The sequence below is a fragment of the Cetorhinus maximus genome, chromosome 10, assembly GCF_964194155.1.
Source record: "Cetorhinus maximus chromosome 10, sCetMax3.hap1.1, whole genome shotgun sequence".
NCBI classification, from domain to species: Eukaryota; Metazoa; Chordata; class Chondrichthyes; order Lamniformes; family Cetorhinidae; genus Cetorhinus; species Cetorhinus maximus.
Genome location: NC_135888.1, coordinates 21,943,282 through 21,961,576, shown reverse-complemented (window position 1 = coordinate 21,961,576; position 18,295 = coordinate 21,943,282). Strand labels below are relative to the sequence as shown.

The 18,295-nt window shown below is 48.7% G+C and overlaps 1 protein-coding gene across 8 annotated transcripts in view; it reads right to left on the bottom strand.

The window, feature by feature from the left end:
* Window positions 1-8,901, bottom strand: part of LOC144685524 (endophilin-B2-like) — a 110,633-nt gene extending 101,732 nt beyond the window's left edge. For all 8 annotated transcript variants that reach the window (XM_078550115.1, XM_078550116.1, XM_078550117.1 and 5 more), the window contains exon 1: window positions 8,757-8,901. In XM_078550115.1, the coding sequence (XP_078406241.1) occupies window positions 8,757-8,819 (63 nt within the window). In that variant the 5' untranslated portion in view covers window positions 8,820-8,901. The remainder of the gene's footprint in view (window positions 1-8,756) is intronic.
* Between the last annotated feature and the right edge of the window lie 9,394 nt (window positions 8,902-18,295).

The window sequence follows — 18,295 nt, the reverse complement described above, 5'->3', positions numbered from 1 at the left end:
AGGGCTGGGGATTGTGGCTGGATGATTTTGGGGTGGGATGATGTATACAGTAGCTTAGAAACTTGCCCTTTCACCTCAAGTCACTATTTACTCTTGCTGTACTGAACTGCCCTTCATTTATCACAAAGTTAAAAGGCTCACTTGCTCAAGACAGAGCCAAGATGTGGGGCCAAATCAGAAGCGTCACAATGCCCAGTGTAGTGTATTGAAAATTGCATTGTGCATTTTGTCCACTTGAGGCTACCGTTCACACAGAGACCAGCAGAGGGAGCCTGCTAGGAAGAGAATAAAAAATAAAGAAGGCTCCATGTTTAACAACTCGTGCAGTTCCAATTCTAAACGTGTCTGGCTGAATATATAAACGGTTTCTGTCCCAGCAGCTTCACATCAGGCACCCCAGAGTTGTGTGGGCAGACAAGTTTACTCCACATCAAACCCACCACCTGGATATTCTTGACACTGAAGCAGGACGGTGGCGTGGGAGGTGTGAAACAAGCTGGAATTCCTCAGCGTCTCATCCCTTCCCTCCCCCCACAACCTGCCACTTAACACAGGCAGATAAGCTACTGCTCTAAGCTGAACAAGTTACAACCCACTAATGAGAAAATAAAAACAAGTTATTTACTACTCACCGCCCACCAGGGAGGCTGGAGAAAACTCATGGGGCTACACCTGAGCAACACACCATATGGGTTTGTTCTAATGTGTCAGAGATTTCACAGCAGAGCCCTTATTGCCATTGACTTCCTGCAAATCACAAAAACAGGACACAGCCCTAACGACCACCACCAATGACCAAGAGCATAGGATACTCCATTTGAAGACGAGGTATACTATACCTTGTACAGCTCCATGTATTATTCTGCTGCTCAGGTGAAGCCGTATGCAAATGGCCTGTCCCTTTAAAGCCCCAATACTTAACACTATAGGCAAGGGAAATGGGGAGCGGCCAGGAAAATGGAGTTTGAAGCCCAAGATCAGCCATGATCGTATTGAATGGCGGAGCAGGCTCGATGGGCCGAATGGTCTACTCCTGCTCCCATTTTCTTGTGTTCTTGTTAGATAAGTTAGAGTGCAATTGCACTTCTGTAGGTTGGCAGCCGCTTGTAAAGTCCTGGCTGCACCTCGATACCAACAGGAAAAGATTGACTTTCCCCTCTATTTACTGACGGAGGGAAAAAAAATCATTTCAAAATATAACACCGACAAGGCGATTTATATTTTAGGATCCCAGCAGTTGAGGTTATGGTTTTGTAGATGATACTGTCCTTTAAATGATCTGTTTACCCGTCCCCCGTTAATAGATTTGACGATGGTGCCAGCCTGCATCAGTGTCAGCCTGGGCCTCAGTGGGCAGCTCTCTCACCTCGGTCAAAAGCTCAGTCCCACTCCAGAGACCCGAGCTCAAAATCCAAGTTTTTCTAAAAAAAAGTTGTTCATTCACGGGATGTGGGAGCCACTGGCTAGGCCAGCATTTATTACCCATCCCTAAATGCCCTCTCAACAAGGGCAGTTAAGAGTCAACCACATTGCTGTGGGTCTGGAGTCACATGTAGGCCAGACCGGGTAAGGATGGCAGATTTCCTCCCCTAAAGGACATTAGTGAACCAGATGGGTTTTTTCTGACAGTCGGCAATGGTTTCATGGTCATTATCAGGCTTTTAATTCCAGATTTTTATTGAATTCAAATGTCACCATTTGCCATGGTGGGATTCGAACCCAGGTCCCCAGATCATTACCCTGGGTTATTACCTGGCTGACACTCCCAGCGCAGCACTGAGGGAATGCTGCACTGTCAGAGGCGCAGTCCTTCGGATGAGACCGAGAATTTGCCTGGCCCTCTCAGGTAGAGATGTAAAGAATCCCATATTCATTATCTCAAGGAAGAGCAGCAAGATTGCCCCACTGTTGACTGATATTTCTCCCTCAACCAACATATTATCTGGTAATTATCACAGTGCTGTTTGTGGGATCTTGCTGTGTGCAAATTAGCTGCACTGTTTCTTGCATTACAACGATGACTGTGCTTCAAAAAGTATTTCATTGGATGTGAAACAATTTGGAATGTCCCAAGGCCATGAAAGGTGCTATACAAATGCAAGACTTTCCCACGCCAAGTAACAACAGATAGGAAATCCCTCCCTAACAGCACGGTGGATGTACCTATGTCAGATGGACTGCAGCAGTTCAAGAAGGCAGCTCACCACCACCTTCTCAAGGGGCAATTAGGGGTGGGCAATAAATGCTGGTCCAGCCAGCAACGCAGACATCCTATGAATGAATTTTAAAAAAATTATATTACTGCTTGATAATTTTTTTTTTGCACAGAGAGGGATTGCCAGCACAGCAACCTCTTCAAAACGGAGGAGCTACAGAAGGTGTAACAGAGCCGTCTGCTCTCCACTTCCTGGGAGGCTGCCTGTTTGCTTTACAGGACAGTGGGAGATTGGATTACACACAGACACATCTGACTCGTCACCTCCACCGTGTCAATGATCAGGAGGGGGGACAAAATAAAAATCAGGATTCCTAAAAAGGATGAAGTGTACAGGAGCCTGCGGCTGAAGATTCCAACAGCACATCGTGCACTTGGCGGGGTTAAAGCAGAGATTGTACAATGGGCTCAGTTAATGTTGCTCCACAGGAAGAGTCTGTCATGTTGTTGATTTGGAAAGGCCTCACCCTTCTTTATTTAAGATTGATCCACCACTGCCTGGAACAAGTCTCTTCAGACTAGCCAGCCTCTCAAACATACGCAGCAGGAAACAACAAGTGAGGGATAAGGGACCCTTCACAGATCAGATACCCAGAGGATCACAAATACCCCTTCACTATGAGGACCAAATACCCCCTTCACCCTGATACCCAGGACCATATATACCACCCTCACCCAGATACCCAGTCACATATACCCCCTATGCCCTGCTACCCAGGGCTCCACAGACCACAATTTGGACAAACAATGCCATCACACGATGTATACAATGTCAGTTCTCAACCAATCACCTTTGTAGTTTAGGATAATTTAGGGCTGCCACACATTGTCCCTTCCACCAATACAGGGATAGCTTATCTCTAGCTGAGCCAATCACTGGAGGTTGCTCAGGTGGTACTGTGCTCTGCTGTGGAGACCCTCCATTCCATTCCCACTCCATTAACATGAACAGACGCAAGGCACTGATCTCAACGCTGCTCAAACAAACACAATGTCACATTGGGCAGATCCTCGGGCTGAATACAACCAATCGCGTTGACCATGGGGGATGGGGAAGGTGGGGGAGTGGCGGCAGTAAAGGACGGGAATGGTGGTGATTTTTGGAGGTCAATCATCTCAGGCCCAGGACATACGAACAAACATCACCGCTGGAGTTCCTCAGGGTGGTGTACTAGGCCCAACCATCTTCAGCTGCTTCATCAATGACCTTCCCTCCATCATAAAGTCAAAAGTGGGGATGTTCGCTGGTGATTGCACAATGTTCAGCACCATTCGTGACTCCTCAGATACAGAAGCAGTTCATGTCCAAATGCAGCAAGACCTGGATAATATCCAGGCTTGGGCTGACAAGTGGGAAGTACCATTCATGCCACAGAAGTGCCTGGCAATGACCATCTCCAACAAGAATCTAACCATTGCCCCATGACATTCAATGGCGTTACCATAGCTGAATCCCCCACTATCAGCATCCAGGGGGTTACCATTGACCAGAAACTGAACTGGACCAGCCATATAAGTACTGTAGCTACAAGAGCAGGTCATGTGGGCAGCTCAACAACACTCAAGAAGCTTGACACCATCCAGAACAAAGCAGCTCGCTTGATCAGCACCCCATCCACCAACTTAAACACTCAATGTCTCCACCACCAACGCACAGTGGCAGCAGTGTGTACCATCTACAAGATGCACTGCAGCAAATCACCAAGCCTCCTTTAACAGCACCTTCCAAACCCATGACCACTACCAGCTAGAAGGACAAGGGCAGCAAATAGATGGGAACACCACCACTTGGAAGTTCCCCTCCAAGTCACTCGCCCTCCTGACTTGGAAATATATCGCCGTTCCTTCACTGTCGCTGGGTCAAAATCCTGGAACTCCCTAACAGCGCTGTGGGTGTACCTACACCACGTGGACTGCAGCGGTTCAAGAAGGCAGCTCACCACCTCCTTCTCAAGGGCAATAAATGCTGGCCCAGCCAGTGAAGCCCACATCCCGTGAATGAATAAAAAAGAAAGGACCCTATTGGTTAAAACGCACGCCCCAAATCCATAATGCTCACCATTCAGAATGTGGGCGATCATTCCTGAACAGAAGGATTTGAAGATGCCTGTCACAACCCTCAGTTCAGATCACATATTGCTAGGTGTTACTGAATTTTATTTCCGTTGTGATTCACATTCATTGCAGTTTAAAAAAGAATTTGTTCTCGGTATGCCGCTGGCTGGGCCAGCATTTATTGCCCGTCCCTAATTGCTCTTGAGAAGGTGGTGGTGAGCTGAAGCCTTGAACCTCTGCAGTCCACGTGGTGTAGGTACACTCACAGTGCTGTTAGGGACCAGGATTTTGAGCCAACGACTGTGCGGCCGCGATGTTGCCCATTAACTGGCTGCCTTTTCCCAGAGCTAAACACAGCTGTCTCAGAGAGAGGGAGGAACGTGCGCAGCCTTGGAAAGTACGGTTTTGATTTTCTCGTCACATGTTGGTCTGCTGAAACATCAGTGCCTCACTGACCCACCGAATGGAGGAAGGAGCGCACAGAGTTAACATTTCCCAGTGGGAGCTAGTCTCCATTTAAACAGTAAATCTTTATCCAGGATTGCTGAATCTGGGTCAATACTTGACCAACGCGAGACTGGTACCTACTGGGAAGAGAAAGCTCATTCCATATTATTGGTGGTGGCAAGGACTTGCATTTATATAACGCCTTTCACAACCTCAGACCTTTCCCACAGCTCCTTACAGGCAATGAGCTGATTTTGAATTGTAAGTCACTGTTGTAATGTAGGAAACGCAGCAGCTGATCCATGCACAGCAAGATCCCACAAGCCACAATTATGTCGTGACCAGGTGGATGTGGAGAGGACATTTCCTCTTGTGGGAGAATCTAGGACTAGGGGTCACTGTTTAAAAATAAGGGGTCACCCATTTCGGACAGGGATGAGGAGAAATTTTTTCTCTCAGAGGGTTCCCTAATTCGTTGCTCGTATAACCAAATAATCTGTGTTTTTTTTAAAGTGATGTTGGTTGAGGGATAAATATTGGCCAGGGCACCTGTGAGAACTCCCCTGCTCTTCTTCAAAGTAGTAGCCATGGGATCCTTTACGTGCCCCTCAGAGGGCAGATGGGACCTCAGTTTAATGTCCCATCCCAAGGACAGCACCTCCAACAGTGCAGCACTCCTTCAGTGCTGCATTGGAGTGTCAGCCTAGGTTACATCACTGGAGCGGGGGTTTGAACCCATGACTTTCAGGACTCAGTGGCAAGAGTGTCGCAGTTGATGAGTCACTCCCTTTGAATGAAGCACTGGCTTCAAATTGGGTGGGTTACTACCTCAAGGTTCCCTCTTTAACGATACACAGAGGTGTTCACTGACCCTGTGTCAGTGCACAGGACTCAAACAGTACGGTTTGAACAGGCAGTCAGACTGGAGCTCAACACTGGCAGAGAGTTCCCCCGCCTGTTCTGGAGTCAGGTATAAACCGATGTCTCATCACTACAGGGCACATCCGACAAGACAAAGCACAAACTGTAGCCACAGCAACTATTTATTCCAGCCACTGCTGGTTTAAGATGATTGGCTAAAGAACCAACAGCGGCATGAGTAAAATCTTGCCTTCGCAGTGCGTGATTAGGATCTGGAATGCACTGCCAGAGGGTGTGGTGGAGGCAGGGTCAGTCGAGATTTTCAAAGGCAGTTGGATAATTATCTAAGAGAAAAAAACCTGCAGGGCCTTTGGGGGGTGGGGGGGAGGCGGAGGAGTAGGACGAGGTGAGTTGCTCGTGCAGAGAGCCAGCAGCAACATGACGGGCTGAAGGGCCTCCTCCTGTGTTGTAACCATCCTGTGATTCTAATTCCTCTTTCTCTCTCCCACTGTTATTCATAAACGGCGCAAGATTATAATATTCTAGAACGCCAAACAACACACAAGCGCCAATGATTTCGGTAAAGAGGCTGTTTGTAAGTCCACAAGTTGACAAGGTGTAATTTTGGTCAAAATATTAAACTCCCAACGGAACCCGTACCAATCTGTCCCGAGGGGGAAGATTATCAGACATATATAATTGTAAAGAGTTGGAGCTAGCAGCCCAGAGTTTAAACAGACACAGAACGAGCTCACAATGTCAGGGGTTGGGTATATAATTAAAAAACTTCTTCAAATAAAAGAATAATTTTGTGACAGAACTCAGTCGACAAGCTTACAGCTCCTCCCCAAAGTTACACACAGATGCTGGCGACTGTATCTATCTACCCTCCCCTCAAGTTTTATATTTTAATTAATATTAGTAAACTACCTGCAGGAAAATCTTTTCAGCTAGCTGGTTTCCCAAGTGTTATTTTTATTCACACTGCATTAAAGTGCACGAGGATTCTTTGTCTGAGCTGGTGGGATCTTATAGTGGAGGGGTTCTGGTCTGCGTCTGTCTCTGGGTCTGTGTCTGATTCTATTATCTTAACATTTCTGTCTCTGGGTCTGTGCCCGAGTCTCTGGGTCTGCATCTGTCTCTGGGTCTGCGCCCGAGTCTCTGCATCTGCGCTCGAGTCTCTGCGCCCGAGTCTCTGCGTCAGTCTCTGGGTCTGCGCCCGAGTCTCTGCGCCTGTGCCCGAGTCTCTGCGCCTGTGCCTGAGTCTCTGGGTCTGCACCCGAGTCTCTGGGTCTGCACCCGAGTCTCTGCGTCTGTCTCTGGGTCTGTCTCTGGGTCTGCGCCAGAGTCTCTGGGTCTGCGCCCGAGTCTCTGGGTCTGCGCCCGAGTCTCTGGGTCTGCGCCCGAGTCTCTGGGTCTGCGCCCGAGTCTCTGGGTCTGCGCCCGAGTCTCTGGGTCTGTCTCTGGGTCTGCGCCCGAGTCTCTGGGTCTGCGCCCGAGTCTCTGCGTCTGTCTCTGGGTCTGCGCCCGAGTCTCTGGGTCTGTCTCTGGGTCTGCGCCCGAGTCTCTGGGTCTGTCTCTGGGTCTGCGCCCGAGTCTCTGCGTCTGTCTCTGGGTCTGCGCCCGAGTCTCTGGGTCTGCGCCCGAGTCTCTGCGTCTGTCTCTGGGTCTGCGCCCGAGTCTCTGGGTCTGTCTCTGGGTCTGCACCCGAGTCTCTGGGTCTGTCTCTGGGTCTGCGCTCGAGTCTCTGGGTCTGTCTCTGGGTCTCCGCCCGAGTCTCTGGGTCTGCGCCTGAGTCTCTGCGTCAGTCTCTGGGTCTGTGCCCGAGTCTCTGCCTCTGCGCCCGAGTCTCTGCGTCTGCGCCCGAGTCTCTGGGTCTGTCTCTGGGTCTGCGCCCGAGTCTCTGGGTCTGCGCCCGAGTCTCTGGGTCTGCGCCCGAGTCTCTGGGTCTGCGCCCGAGTCTCTGGGTCTGCGCCCGAGTCTCTGAGTCTGTCTCTGGGTCTGCGCCTGAGTCTCTGGGTCTGTCTCTGGGTCTGTGCCCGAGTCTCTGGGTCTGTCTCTGGGTCTGCGCCTGAGTCTCTGGGTCTGCGCCCGAGTCTCTGAGTCTGTCTCTGGGTCTGCGCCCGAGACTCTGGGTCTGCATCTGTCTCGGTCTGTGCCCGAGTCTCTGCATCTGAGCCCGAGTCTCTGGGTCTGTCTCTGGGTCTGTACCCGTGTCTCTGGGTCTGCGCCCAAGTCTCTGGGTCTGTCTCTGGGTCTGTACCCGAGTCTCTGGGTCTGTGCCTGAGTCTCTGGGTCTGTGCTCGAGTTTCTGGGTCTGCGCCTGAGTCTCTGGGTCTGCGCCTGAGTCTCTGGGTCTGCGCCTGAGTCTCTGTGTCTGCGCCCGAGTCTCTGGGTCTGTGCCCGAGTCTCTGGGTCTGTCTCTGGGTCTGCGCCCGAGTCTCTGGGTCTGCGCCCGAGTCTCTGGGTCTGCGCCCGAGTCTCTGGGTCTGCGCCCGAGTCTCTGGGTCTGCGCCCGTGTCTCTGGGTCTGTGCCCGTGTCTCTGGGTCTGTGCCCGAGTCTCTGGGTCTGTCTCTGGGTCTGCGCCCGAGTCTCTGGGTCTGTCTCTGGGTCTGCGCCCGAGTCTCTGGGTCTGTGCCCGTGTCTCTGGGTCTGGGCCCGAGTCTCTGGGTCTGCGCCCGAGTCTCTGGGTCTGCGCCCGAGTCTCTGCGTCTGTCTCTGGGTCTGCGCCCGAGTCTCTGCGTCTGTCTCTGGGTCTGCGCCCGAGTCTCTGGGTCTGCGCTCGAGTCTCTGGGTCTGCGCCCGAGTCTCTGGGTCTGTCTCTGGGTCTGCGCCCGAGTCTCTGGGTCTGTCTTTGGGTCTGTCTCCGGGTCTGCGCCCGTGTCTCCGGGTCTGCGCCCGTGTCTCTGGGTCTGTCTCTGGGTCTGCATCTGTTTCTGGGTCTGCACCTTAGTCTTTTACCTGCATCTGTCTATATGTCTGAGTCTCTGGGTTCCTATTGAGAACTGTAAGCAGTCACCCTCACTCTGAGCTGTGTACACTGTCTGTCCCTCACCTCGCTTTCTTTCTCTCTCTCTCTTCTGTCTCTCTTGCATGCAAGGCCTCAGAACAAACCCCTCTGAATTTACTCTTACACCAGTTAAGCTGGGAGAAGGAGATGGATGGACAAATCCTCACCTGGACAGCCCGAGTGAAGAAAACTCCTGCATCAGAGGCCAGTTTCTTCACGTTGAAATCCATCCTTCCTCCTACTCTCTCCCTCCCTCAGTAACTGGGCTAACAGAACCACACAGACCGCCTACCGGCCAAACCCATCCATCTCAGCAACCATCAGCAGGCACTGCCTCTTAAACTGGCTATGCTTCTCTGATCTCTTAAACAGACAGGGCTGAATGTCAGCCCTCTTTGCCCTATCAGCTGGGTACAGGGCACACAGGTTATGCCAACCGTGTTTGTATCAGTTTCTTCAAACATGCCAGGTCAACAACTGTTGGTAAGCGAGGAAGACAAAGAAACACAATCAGCTGCCTCATCCACACCATCAGCAATCAGCAGTACAGCCTCTTAAACAGGCAACTCCAATCTCCAGTCCCTGACACCCTCTACAGGCAGGCGTACGAGATAGAATGGGGCCCAGAGTTTCAATTGTCAGCTCTTTAAACACAACTTTTAAAAAAAAAACATTGATTAATCTCTGCGCAAGTGGTTCAAGAAATATTAAGAGTGTAATAAAAAGCGGGAATATTCTGCAAATTCATTAGTCCGGTGATATGTGATTGTCACAGATGATTATAGAGAGTCAATGTGCTGAATTGTGATGAGACCTGTTAGACATTTACCTCTACCTTTCAGTTCAGAAATATTTTGCCCTGCTGTTTGCTGGAAGTGTGAGATGATGATGGGAATCGGGCCATGAGTGTATGAGGGGACTCGACAGTCCATCACCTGAAACAACGAGATTAAAGGGTTGAGAAAGGAAGAACTGAGGGGGTGGATCAACATGGGTGAATTAGAATATAATCAGGTACAGGAAGAGAGAAAAAGAAAAATTGTATTAAGAGGAGAAAAAAGAAACAGGAAGGAAACGGCAGAGGACATTTAAAATTTGACATTTTTAAAAATCCCCAACAATTCACTACCTGAAGGAATGAGACTCAATACTTGTAATTGTTCACTTTCTTGGCTAGAGAGGTCGCTGAGCAGTCATTAACAATTATCATGTTGTTAAAAGGGTACTCACGTTGTTAATTACTAGAATTAACTTTCTGTAGCGTGTTTAATGGACAATTAATGGGAAAATCAGTAACTTCAAGAAACTGAGAGGGGGGTTGAGTTTGAGATACCGTTTCCACAAACAATGAAGGTGGAACAGCAACCTGTGAGAATTTGCAATTCATCCCTCATGGGCTGATTTGCATATTAATAACAGTGTGTGTCGATCACACACCATTATTTCTTCCTCAAATTCCGACCCAATGTGTTTGCTTTGGTGTAGGTGTGAGAAGAGAACCAATTAAATAAAGTATAATTCATGAGATAAGACAGTATTTTTCTTAACAACATTCAAACTCTTGCATCTTGGGGATATTATTATATCTCCAAGTGATTTCCCCCTTCTGAGTGCCTCCTAGTTTTTAATCAATTTGGACTATTACCAACCAGACAATCTTCTCAATTATGCAGGCAGCTAAGATGTATCCTAACAAAATAATATTCAGTGAATCAGCAGGGAGGTGAAATACTTTCAATGATTTTGTAAAGCTAGGAGTTGTGGGGGAGGGGGGATTGGGTGGATTAAAAAAATTTTTATGCAGAAAATTTCAGGAATGCCGCAATGCATTTTAGTCATTGATGTGTGCCTCATATTGTGCTGTGAGCAAAGAGTGTGACCGTGATACACAGAGCAAGGTGCAACAAACAACAAGCAGCTAATTGATTCTTTTATCTGCATTATTTGTAGCTTTTAAAATTAATTCATGAGACATGGGCTTCACTGACTGGGCCAGCATTTATTGCCCATCCCGAATTGCCCTTGAGAAGGTGCTGGTGAGCTGTCGTCTTGAAGTACTGCAGTCCATGTGGTGTAGGTACACCCACAGTACAGTTAGGGAGGGAGTTCCAGGATTTTGACCCAGCGACAGTGAAGGAACGGCGATATATTTCCAAGTCAGGATGGTGAATGGCTTGGAAGGGAACTTCCAGGTGGTGGTGTTCCCATGTATCTGCTGCCCTTGATATTCTAGATGGTAGTGGTCATCGGTTTTGGAGGTGCTGTCGAAGGAGCCTTGTTGAGTTCCTGCAGTGAATCAGTTGAGGGGAGCATATTGGCTAAAATAACAGAACTCCCGACTCCTTAAACTGTGCCATGGGATCATACCTACCACCAAGATGGTAGGAAAACCTCACTTAAATGTGTCACTTAAGGAAGCACAGCACAGGTAATGGATCACTCCCTCAGTACTGACCCTCCGACAGTGCAGCGCTCCCTCAGTACTGACCCTCTGACAATGCAGCACTCCCTCAGTACTGACCCTCTGACAGTGCAGCACTCCCTCAGTACTGACCCTCTGACAGTGCAGCACTCCCTCAGTACTGACCCTCTGACAGTGCAGCACTCCCTCAGTACTGACCCTCTGACAGTGCAGCACTCCCTCAGTACTGACCCTCTGACAGTGCAGCACTCCCTCAGTACTGACCCTCTGACAGTGCAGCACTCCCTCAGTACTGACCCTCTGACAGTGCAGCACTCCCTCAGTACTGACCCTCTGACAGTGCAGCTCTCCCTCAGTACTGACCCTCTGACAGTGCAGCACTCCCTCAGTACTGACCCTCTGACAGTGCAGCACTCCCTCAGTACTGACCCTCTGACAGTGCAGTTCTCCCTCAGTACTGACCCTCTGACAGTGCAGCACTCCCTCAGTACTGACCCTCTGACAGTGCAGTTCTCCCCCAGCTCCCCAGCTGCTGATACTGACAGATCTCAAAGTCCTGTTTTCAGATTATCTGTCGATGAGATAGCGTCACTAACAACAATGCTTTCCAAGCTCCAGGCTACAAAATTCAACTTGGATAAACTAGCAGATAAAAATCAGCTTGAGCTTGATGGCTGAGTTTAGAAACTTTGAAGAAGCTCTACATTCCCAATCTATTGTCCCTTCCGTTATTTAATGTTTCTCTTGCTTGCAAACCGGGCACCAAAAAAACCCAGGTTCCTGACCCTATTTCAGAAAAGGGAAGGTGTCCACCATGGATTAGTGAGTCTTGTTCTCAACTCTGAGTCAGTCGGTTGTGGGTTCGAGCCCCAATACAGAAATGTACAGAACCAACAAAGCGTGTGTGCCCGATAGCATATACCCGCAGAGATCGACCACGCTGGCAGCTACCATCGATGAGGAAGTCCAACACCAAGTCAACTGTGCCAGCGGTGCCTTCTTCAAGCTGCACCAACGTGTCTTTGACAACAGGGACCTGCGGAAGTCAACAAAGGTTCAGGTTTATAAGGCTGTTGTGTTGACCACCCTCCTCTACTGCAGTGAAACATGGACTGTCTACCGACGCCACATTAAGATCCTTGAGAGCTTCCCTCAGCGGTGCCTGTGTCAAATCGTGGGGATGAATGGGGAGGATGGTCGGGCTAACGCGAGCGTCCTCCATGAAGCTGCGTCTACTAGCATTGAAGCCCTGCTCCTACCGAACCAACTCCGCTGGATGGGCCATTGCATCCAGATCCCCGAAAACCTCCTCTCTCGGTAGTTTCTCTTCTCCCAGCTCTCCATTGGCCAACACTCAAAGGGTGGCAAAAGGAAAAGGTACAAGGATACGCTCAAGGTCGCCCTAAAGCACGGAGGCATTAACTGCACTGACTGAGAGGAGAATGCTGCCCATTGCCCAGCATGGCACCACCCGGTCCATCAAGGCACAAGCCACTCGGAGGCTCAGCGACTCGACAGTGAGACGGAAGGAGGCGGCAGAGGGAGAAGGAAGCCAACCCGGGGCTGCGATTTCCACTCCCCTGCGTAACAATGTCCCCCCTCCCCCACCTGCCCCACTGCCGAAGAACATGTGGGTCCAGCGTTGGGCTCCTCAGTCACCTGAATTTTCACCAAGCCATACGGACGTCATCCTCGATTCGGAGAGGCTGCCGCTGCCAACGACAGAAACGCGAGCACAAAATCAAGGCTGACACTGAGGGAGTGCTGCACTGTCAGAGGTGCCATCTTTCACATCAGCTGTTAAACCAACTCTGTCTGCCCTCTCAAGGTGGACGTGAAGTGTCCCATGCCGTTAATTCGAAGAAGAGCGTGGAGTTATCCCTGGTGTCCCCGGCCAATGTTCACCCCTTGACTAACATCACTGCAGCAGATTATCTGGTCATTATCACATTGTTGTTTGTGGGATCTTGCTGTGCACAAATTGGCTGCCATGTTTCCTACATCACAGCGGTGACAATGCTTCAAAAGTACTTCATTGGCTGTAATGCATTTTGGGAGTTCTGAGGTGATGAAAGGCGCTACAGAAATGCAAGTTCTTTCTTTCGCTAACACTGTTCTAGACTCTCGCAAAATACTCACTCAAATCGTGGGCTGGTATGCCACTGTTTCAGATTTGAACGGGACAAAGCCACCTTGCTCTGTCGGTCTGTGTTTTTTTTGTCATTCTGTGCGAATAACTATATTTCTACACAGAGCCTTAAAAATATTAGAAAGGCTTGGGGTGACAGATTTAAAGAGATTTGCAAATGTGACATGGGATAAAACTTTTTCACACAACGAGTGGTTCGGGTCTGGAATGCACGGCCTGGAAGTGTGGTGGAGGCAGGTTCAATCGAGGCATTCAAGAGGGTATTAGATAATTATTTGAGTAGAAACAATGTGCAAGGATACGGGGGAAAAGGCAGGGTAATGGCACTAGGTCATAATGCTCATTCAGAGAGCCTGTACAGACATGATGGGCTGAATGGCCTCCTTCCACACCATGACCATTCTGCAATTCTGTGACTCGACAGAAGTCTTTAAGAGTACAAAAGGGTTTGATGGGATGGATATAGAGAAACTGTTTCTGCTTGTGGGCCTAACCAAAACAAGGGTCTATAAATATGAGATAGTCACTGATAAACCCAATTGGGGAATTCAGGAGAAACTTCTTTACCCAGAGAGTGGGGAGAATGTGGAACTCATTACCTCAGGGAGTGGTTGAGGTGAACAGCATACATGTACTTTAGGGGAAGCTGTAGATAACCACATGAGGGAGAAGAGAACAGAAGAATCATGTTGATGGGGTGAGATGAAGAGGGGTGGGAGGAGTCTCATGGGGAAAATAAAAATTGGCACAGAAACACGGCAGCCAATTTGCACCCAGCAAACTCCCCCAAACAACAATGTAATCATGACCAGATAATCTGCTATAATGATGTTAGTCAAGAGATGAACACTGACCAGGGACACCAGGGATAACTGCCCTGTTCTTCTTCGAAATAGCCTTGTGGAACCTTTCACACCCACCTTGAGAGGGCAGACAGAATTGGTTTAACAGCTCATGTGAAAGATGGCACCTCCGACAGTGTAGCACTCGCTCAGTATCAGCCTTGATTTGGGCCAAATGGCCTGTCTCTGAGCTGTTAAATTCTATGTAATGTGTAAATCTAGATTATATCTTGTGATTTTAAGAGAGTCTCCATCACTAATAGTCCAATAGTTGCAACATTCTGTGTTCTAGATTTGAGTGCTTTGGTTTAAGCATTCCCAGAATTACAGAATGACACAGCACAGAAGGAGGCCAGTCATGTCTGTGCTGGCTTTTTGAAAAGAGCTATACAATTGGTCTCATTCTTCTGCTCTTTCCCCATAACAGTGCAAATTTCCCTTTAAATATTTATCCAATTCTCTTTAGAAGCTGTTGATGGAATCTGCTGCCAGTATCCTTTCAGGCAGTGCATTCCAGATCACAAATCACTGCATAATTTTTCCCCCTTATGTCACTTCTAGTTCTTTTGCCAATCACGTTAAGTGTAATAATTCTGCCAGTTTCTCCCTATGCAGTCTATCAAAAATCCTCAGTCCTCGGTTAAATCGCCTTTTAACCTTCTCTACTCTCTACAGTCCCAGCTTACATAGAAACTAGGAGCAGGAGTAGGCCATTCGGCCCTTCGAGCCTGCTCCGCCATTCATTACGATCACGGCTGATCATCCAACTCAATAGCCCTGCCCCCGCTTTCTCCCCATATCCTTTGATCCCTTTCGCCCCAAGAGCTACATCTAACTCCTTCCTGAAAACATACAATGTTTTGGCCTCAGCTACTTTCTTCAGTCTCTCCACATAACTGGAGCCCCTCATCCCCGGCGCCATTTTAGTAAATCTCCTCCGCACCCCCTCCAAGCCCTTGACATCCTTCCCTAGTTGCTTTTGCGGTTCGATGCGACTCCTTCTTCCGCTGGTGGTTTGAGGGTGCAGTGTCTCTCTGGTGCAGTGTCTCTCTGGTGCAGTGTCTCTCTCTGGCTGCTCCCAATGCTGCCCTGTGAGCCTTTTGAAGCCTGACTGAGGTCTCCCTGCCCGAGGGGGACAACCAGCTCCCTCTAGTGTTGGGGCCGAGGATTGACAACTTTATTCACTGAGCTCAACCAAGGATGGGGATTGAAAGTCAGGGATAGTGGGGGCCCAGAGCTCTTCTTACCAGGGGGGGGGGGGTGGGGGGGGGGTCACACACGTTGATTATTTCTATAAATACGTTTGGTTTCCTGAAGAAAGTATGTTTCCTTCTCACAGTGAAACAGTTCAAGTTAAGTTCTAGAATGCTAAGAAAATAGAGTTAAGCAGGTCAGACACAGCTGAAAGGCAGCCCAGGGCAATAAGGAAAATCAATGTTCGCTGACTATATTAGGAATAGATGGTGTCTTCCTCTTCAAAATAGTGCCACAGGATCTTTTACATCCAACTCACAGAAGGGACAGCGTATCAGTTTAACACCTGAAGGACAGCAACTCCCGCAGTGCGGCACTCCCTCAGTATTACAATATAAGAGTCAGTCTGGATTGTTTAGCTCGAGTCCCTGGAGTGCACTTTGAACCCACAGCCTTCTGACTTAGAAGTGACAGTCTACTCCCTGAGCCACAGCTGGCTCCTTAGCACCGCTACAGCTGTGGGTAGCTCAGAGGGGCAATTGTCTAAAATTCCACGGAATTTCTTTTTTGCAGAGGTCACCAGGATAAGGGAATCTCGGTAAATATTTGGTGAAATAAAAACATTAAAAATGCTGGAAAAACTCACACCAGGCCTGGCGGCGTCTGTGGAGGGAGAGGGAACAAGAGGTGGGAATTTCTCATTAGCTCTGAAGAAGAGAACTTGAAAGGTTAACCCTGTTTCTCTCCCCACAGATGCTGCCAGACCTGCTGAGTGTTTCCTGTTTTTATTTCAGATTTCCAGCATCCGCAGTATTTTGCTTTCATTTAAATATTCGGTGCCGTTGCTTCAATAGGGTTAGTTCACCTCTTTCAACCTGTCTCCAGCTCACAAGAGAGGGTACGGAGTGCTCTGAAAACCAGACTTATCCTGAGGGTGGAGGTCGAGAACTTTTACTCCCAACAGACCTCAGAGCTTTTGCACATGCGCAGACCAGGAGTGAGCTGCACGTGCGCAGACCAGGAGTGAGCTGCACGTGCACAGACCAGGAGTGAGCTGCATGTGCGCAGATCGGCATTTTCACATTGTTTGGGCCCAGCATGCCTGTGCGGGAAGAATAACCACGTGAAAAGCTAGGTCAGGTGACCAGGAGCAAAGCACCATCGAGAGTCCCAGGCAGGGCACAGGGGAGAGGGGCCAGGGACAGGTCCCAAAGGGAGAGGGGATAGGGAGAGGCTCCTAAAGAAGAGACCCAAATAAGGGACAGGGGCAGGAAGAGGTCCCAGTTCAGCTAAAAACAAAGGAGCAGAGAAAAAAGGCTCCAAATTGGAAAAGGGCTGCAGGTAGCAGACTTTAAGTGAAGAGGGCTCAGAAGGAGCCCTGAAGATTCAAGAGGGCAGCCGAAGGTTGGTGACTCCATGCTGCCGGCCACTGGGGTAGAGCTACCCACTTTGAAGAAGTAGTGTTCTGCTCAGTGCGGCCGAAGATCTGAAATTATTCTTGTGAGTTGGTGCTCGAGTGTATACTTGGGAATTCAGGAGAACAGAATCTCGGGAGACAAGATTGAAACCCTGCAATGTGGGCCATTGTTGATGACATCCAAGTTGGAGCGACACTTGAAGAGAATTCCCAGGTTAGATCTTCGAAGGTGAAGACTGGAATTCCTCATGGAAGAGAAAGTTTCAGAGAGATTGGTTGTCTCACAGTGTTTAATGATATCTGGGTGGGTTGTTGAGAAATCCATGGACCCTGACTTGGTCACACCTGCCATTTATTGTATAGTGTGGTGTGTTTGACCACCGTTGGCTTGTTAATTCACACGTGCCTCATACATACCCTGGATGTTAGAGTCTAAGATAAATTGTTTTTTTCTTTCGGACCTTGTAAAAGTTTATTTTTATTTGTTCAAAATCCATGGAATCTTATGGCTTCATTCGCTGAGCAAGTATCTTAAATCTCAAACTTTGTCTACTTTAAACAAAACGTTATTGCTCCCTAACTGCATCTTACTAACAACTTGGGGATCTGGCCAAGGATCATAACAGGAGGCAAAAAAACATGTATAGGATGGCTGATGAAGAGTGATCGGTTGCTTTGTTAGGTAATGATGTGTTACAGTTCACTCAGGGAGTCTGAGTTGCTGTGGCAACATGCATGTTGTAGTCTGGAGCTATGGATGGAGATCGTAGAGGCTCCAAGGCTCTTTCCATCACATGATTGGCCAGGAATCTCTCCTGCTCTTATCGCCTGCCATTTTGATCTGTAGGTTGATCCTCTACCAGTTTGACCACGCTATGAACACATCTTCCTTGGCCATCAGGTCCTGGAGTGGGACTTGAACACAGAGCTCCTGGCTCAGAGTCAGGGATACTACCCGCTGCATGACAAGACTGCCTCACTTTACTAGGTCCAGCTGTTAATATGATGGTCATAGTTTGAGAGGTCTATTTAGAATCATGGAATCAAACAACACAAAAGGAGGCCATTCAATCCATGAAGCCTGTGCTGGCTTTTTGGAAGTACTGTCCAATTTAGGCCCACACTGCAGCCATTTTCCCCATAACTGTGAAAATTAGTTTTCTTCGAGCAATAAACGTTTGGTTGTTTTGACCAAAGCCAGAGGATTCATTTTAAAACCTCAAGTAAAATGAATATGTTATAGCAAAGTTTCTGGGATTCCCTACCTCTGATTTCTTGGATGGATTTGTGCTGTCATCAATTTTGTTTAAGGGAGTGAGTGTTTATTGGCATTTCGAGCATTTCAATGCGCGATTGGTGCCTCTGTCTTCAAAAGGTTAGGGTTGTCTATTTGCCCCAGAATTTCACTGAACTGAAGTTGAAACACCCAGAAGATAAAATATTCCCAGCTCATTTTGAAGAGGGAATTTCTCTCTTCCTCCTCATCCTTGGCCATTTTGACTTGGACAGGCAAAAAATGTGCAACCTCCAATTTGAACCCTCAGAGCCGGCCCTAGGCTGGACAGGGAAGGCAATAATTGGGAGGTGGGGGGGGGTGGGTGGGTGGGAGCGTGGTGACATAAGCAGTCACTCATGATTGTTGAGCCTAGTAATGAATATGCCCTCCCCAGGAGGTTACATGG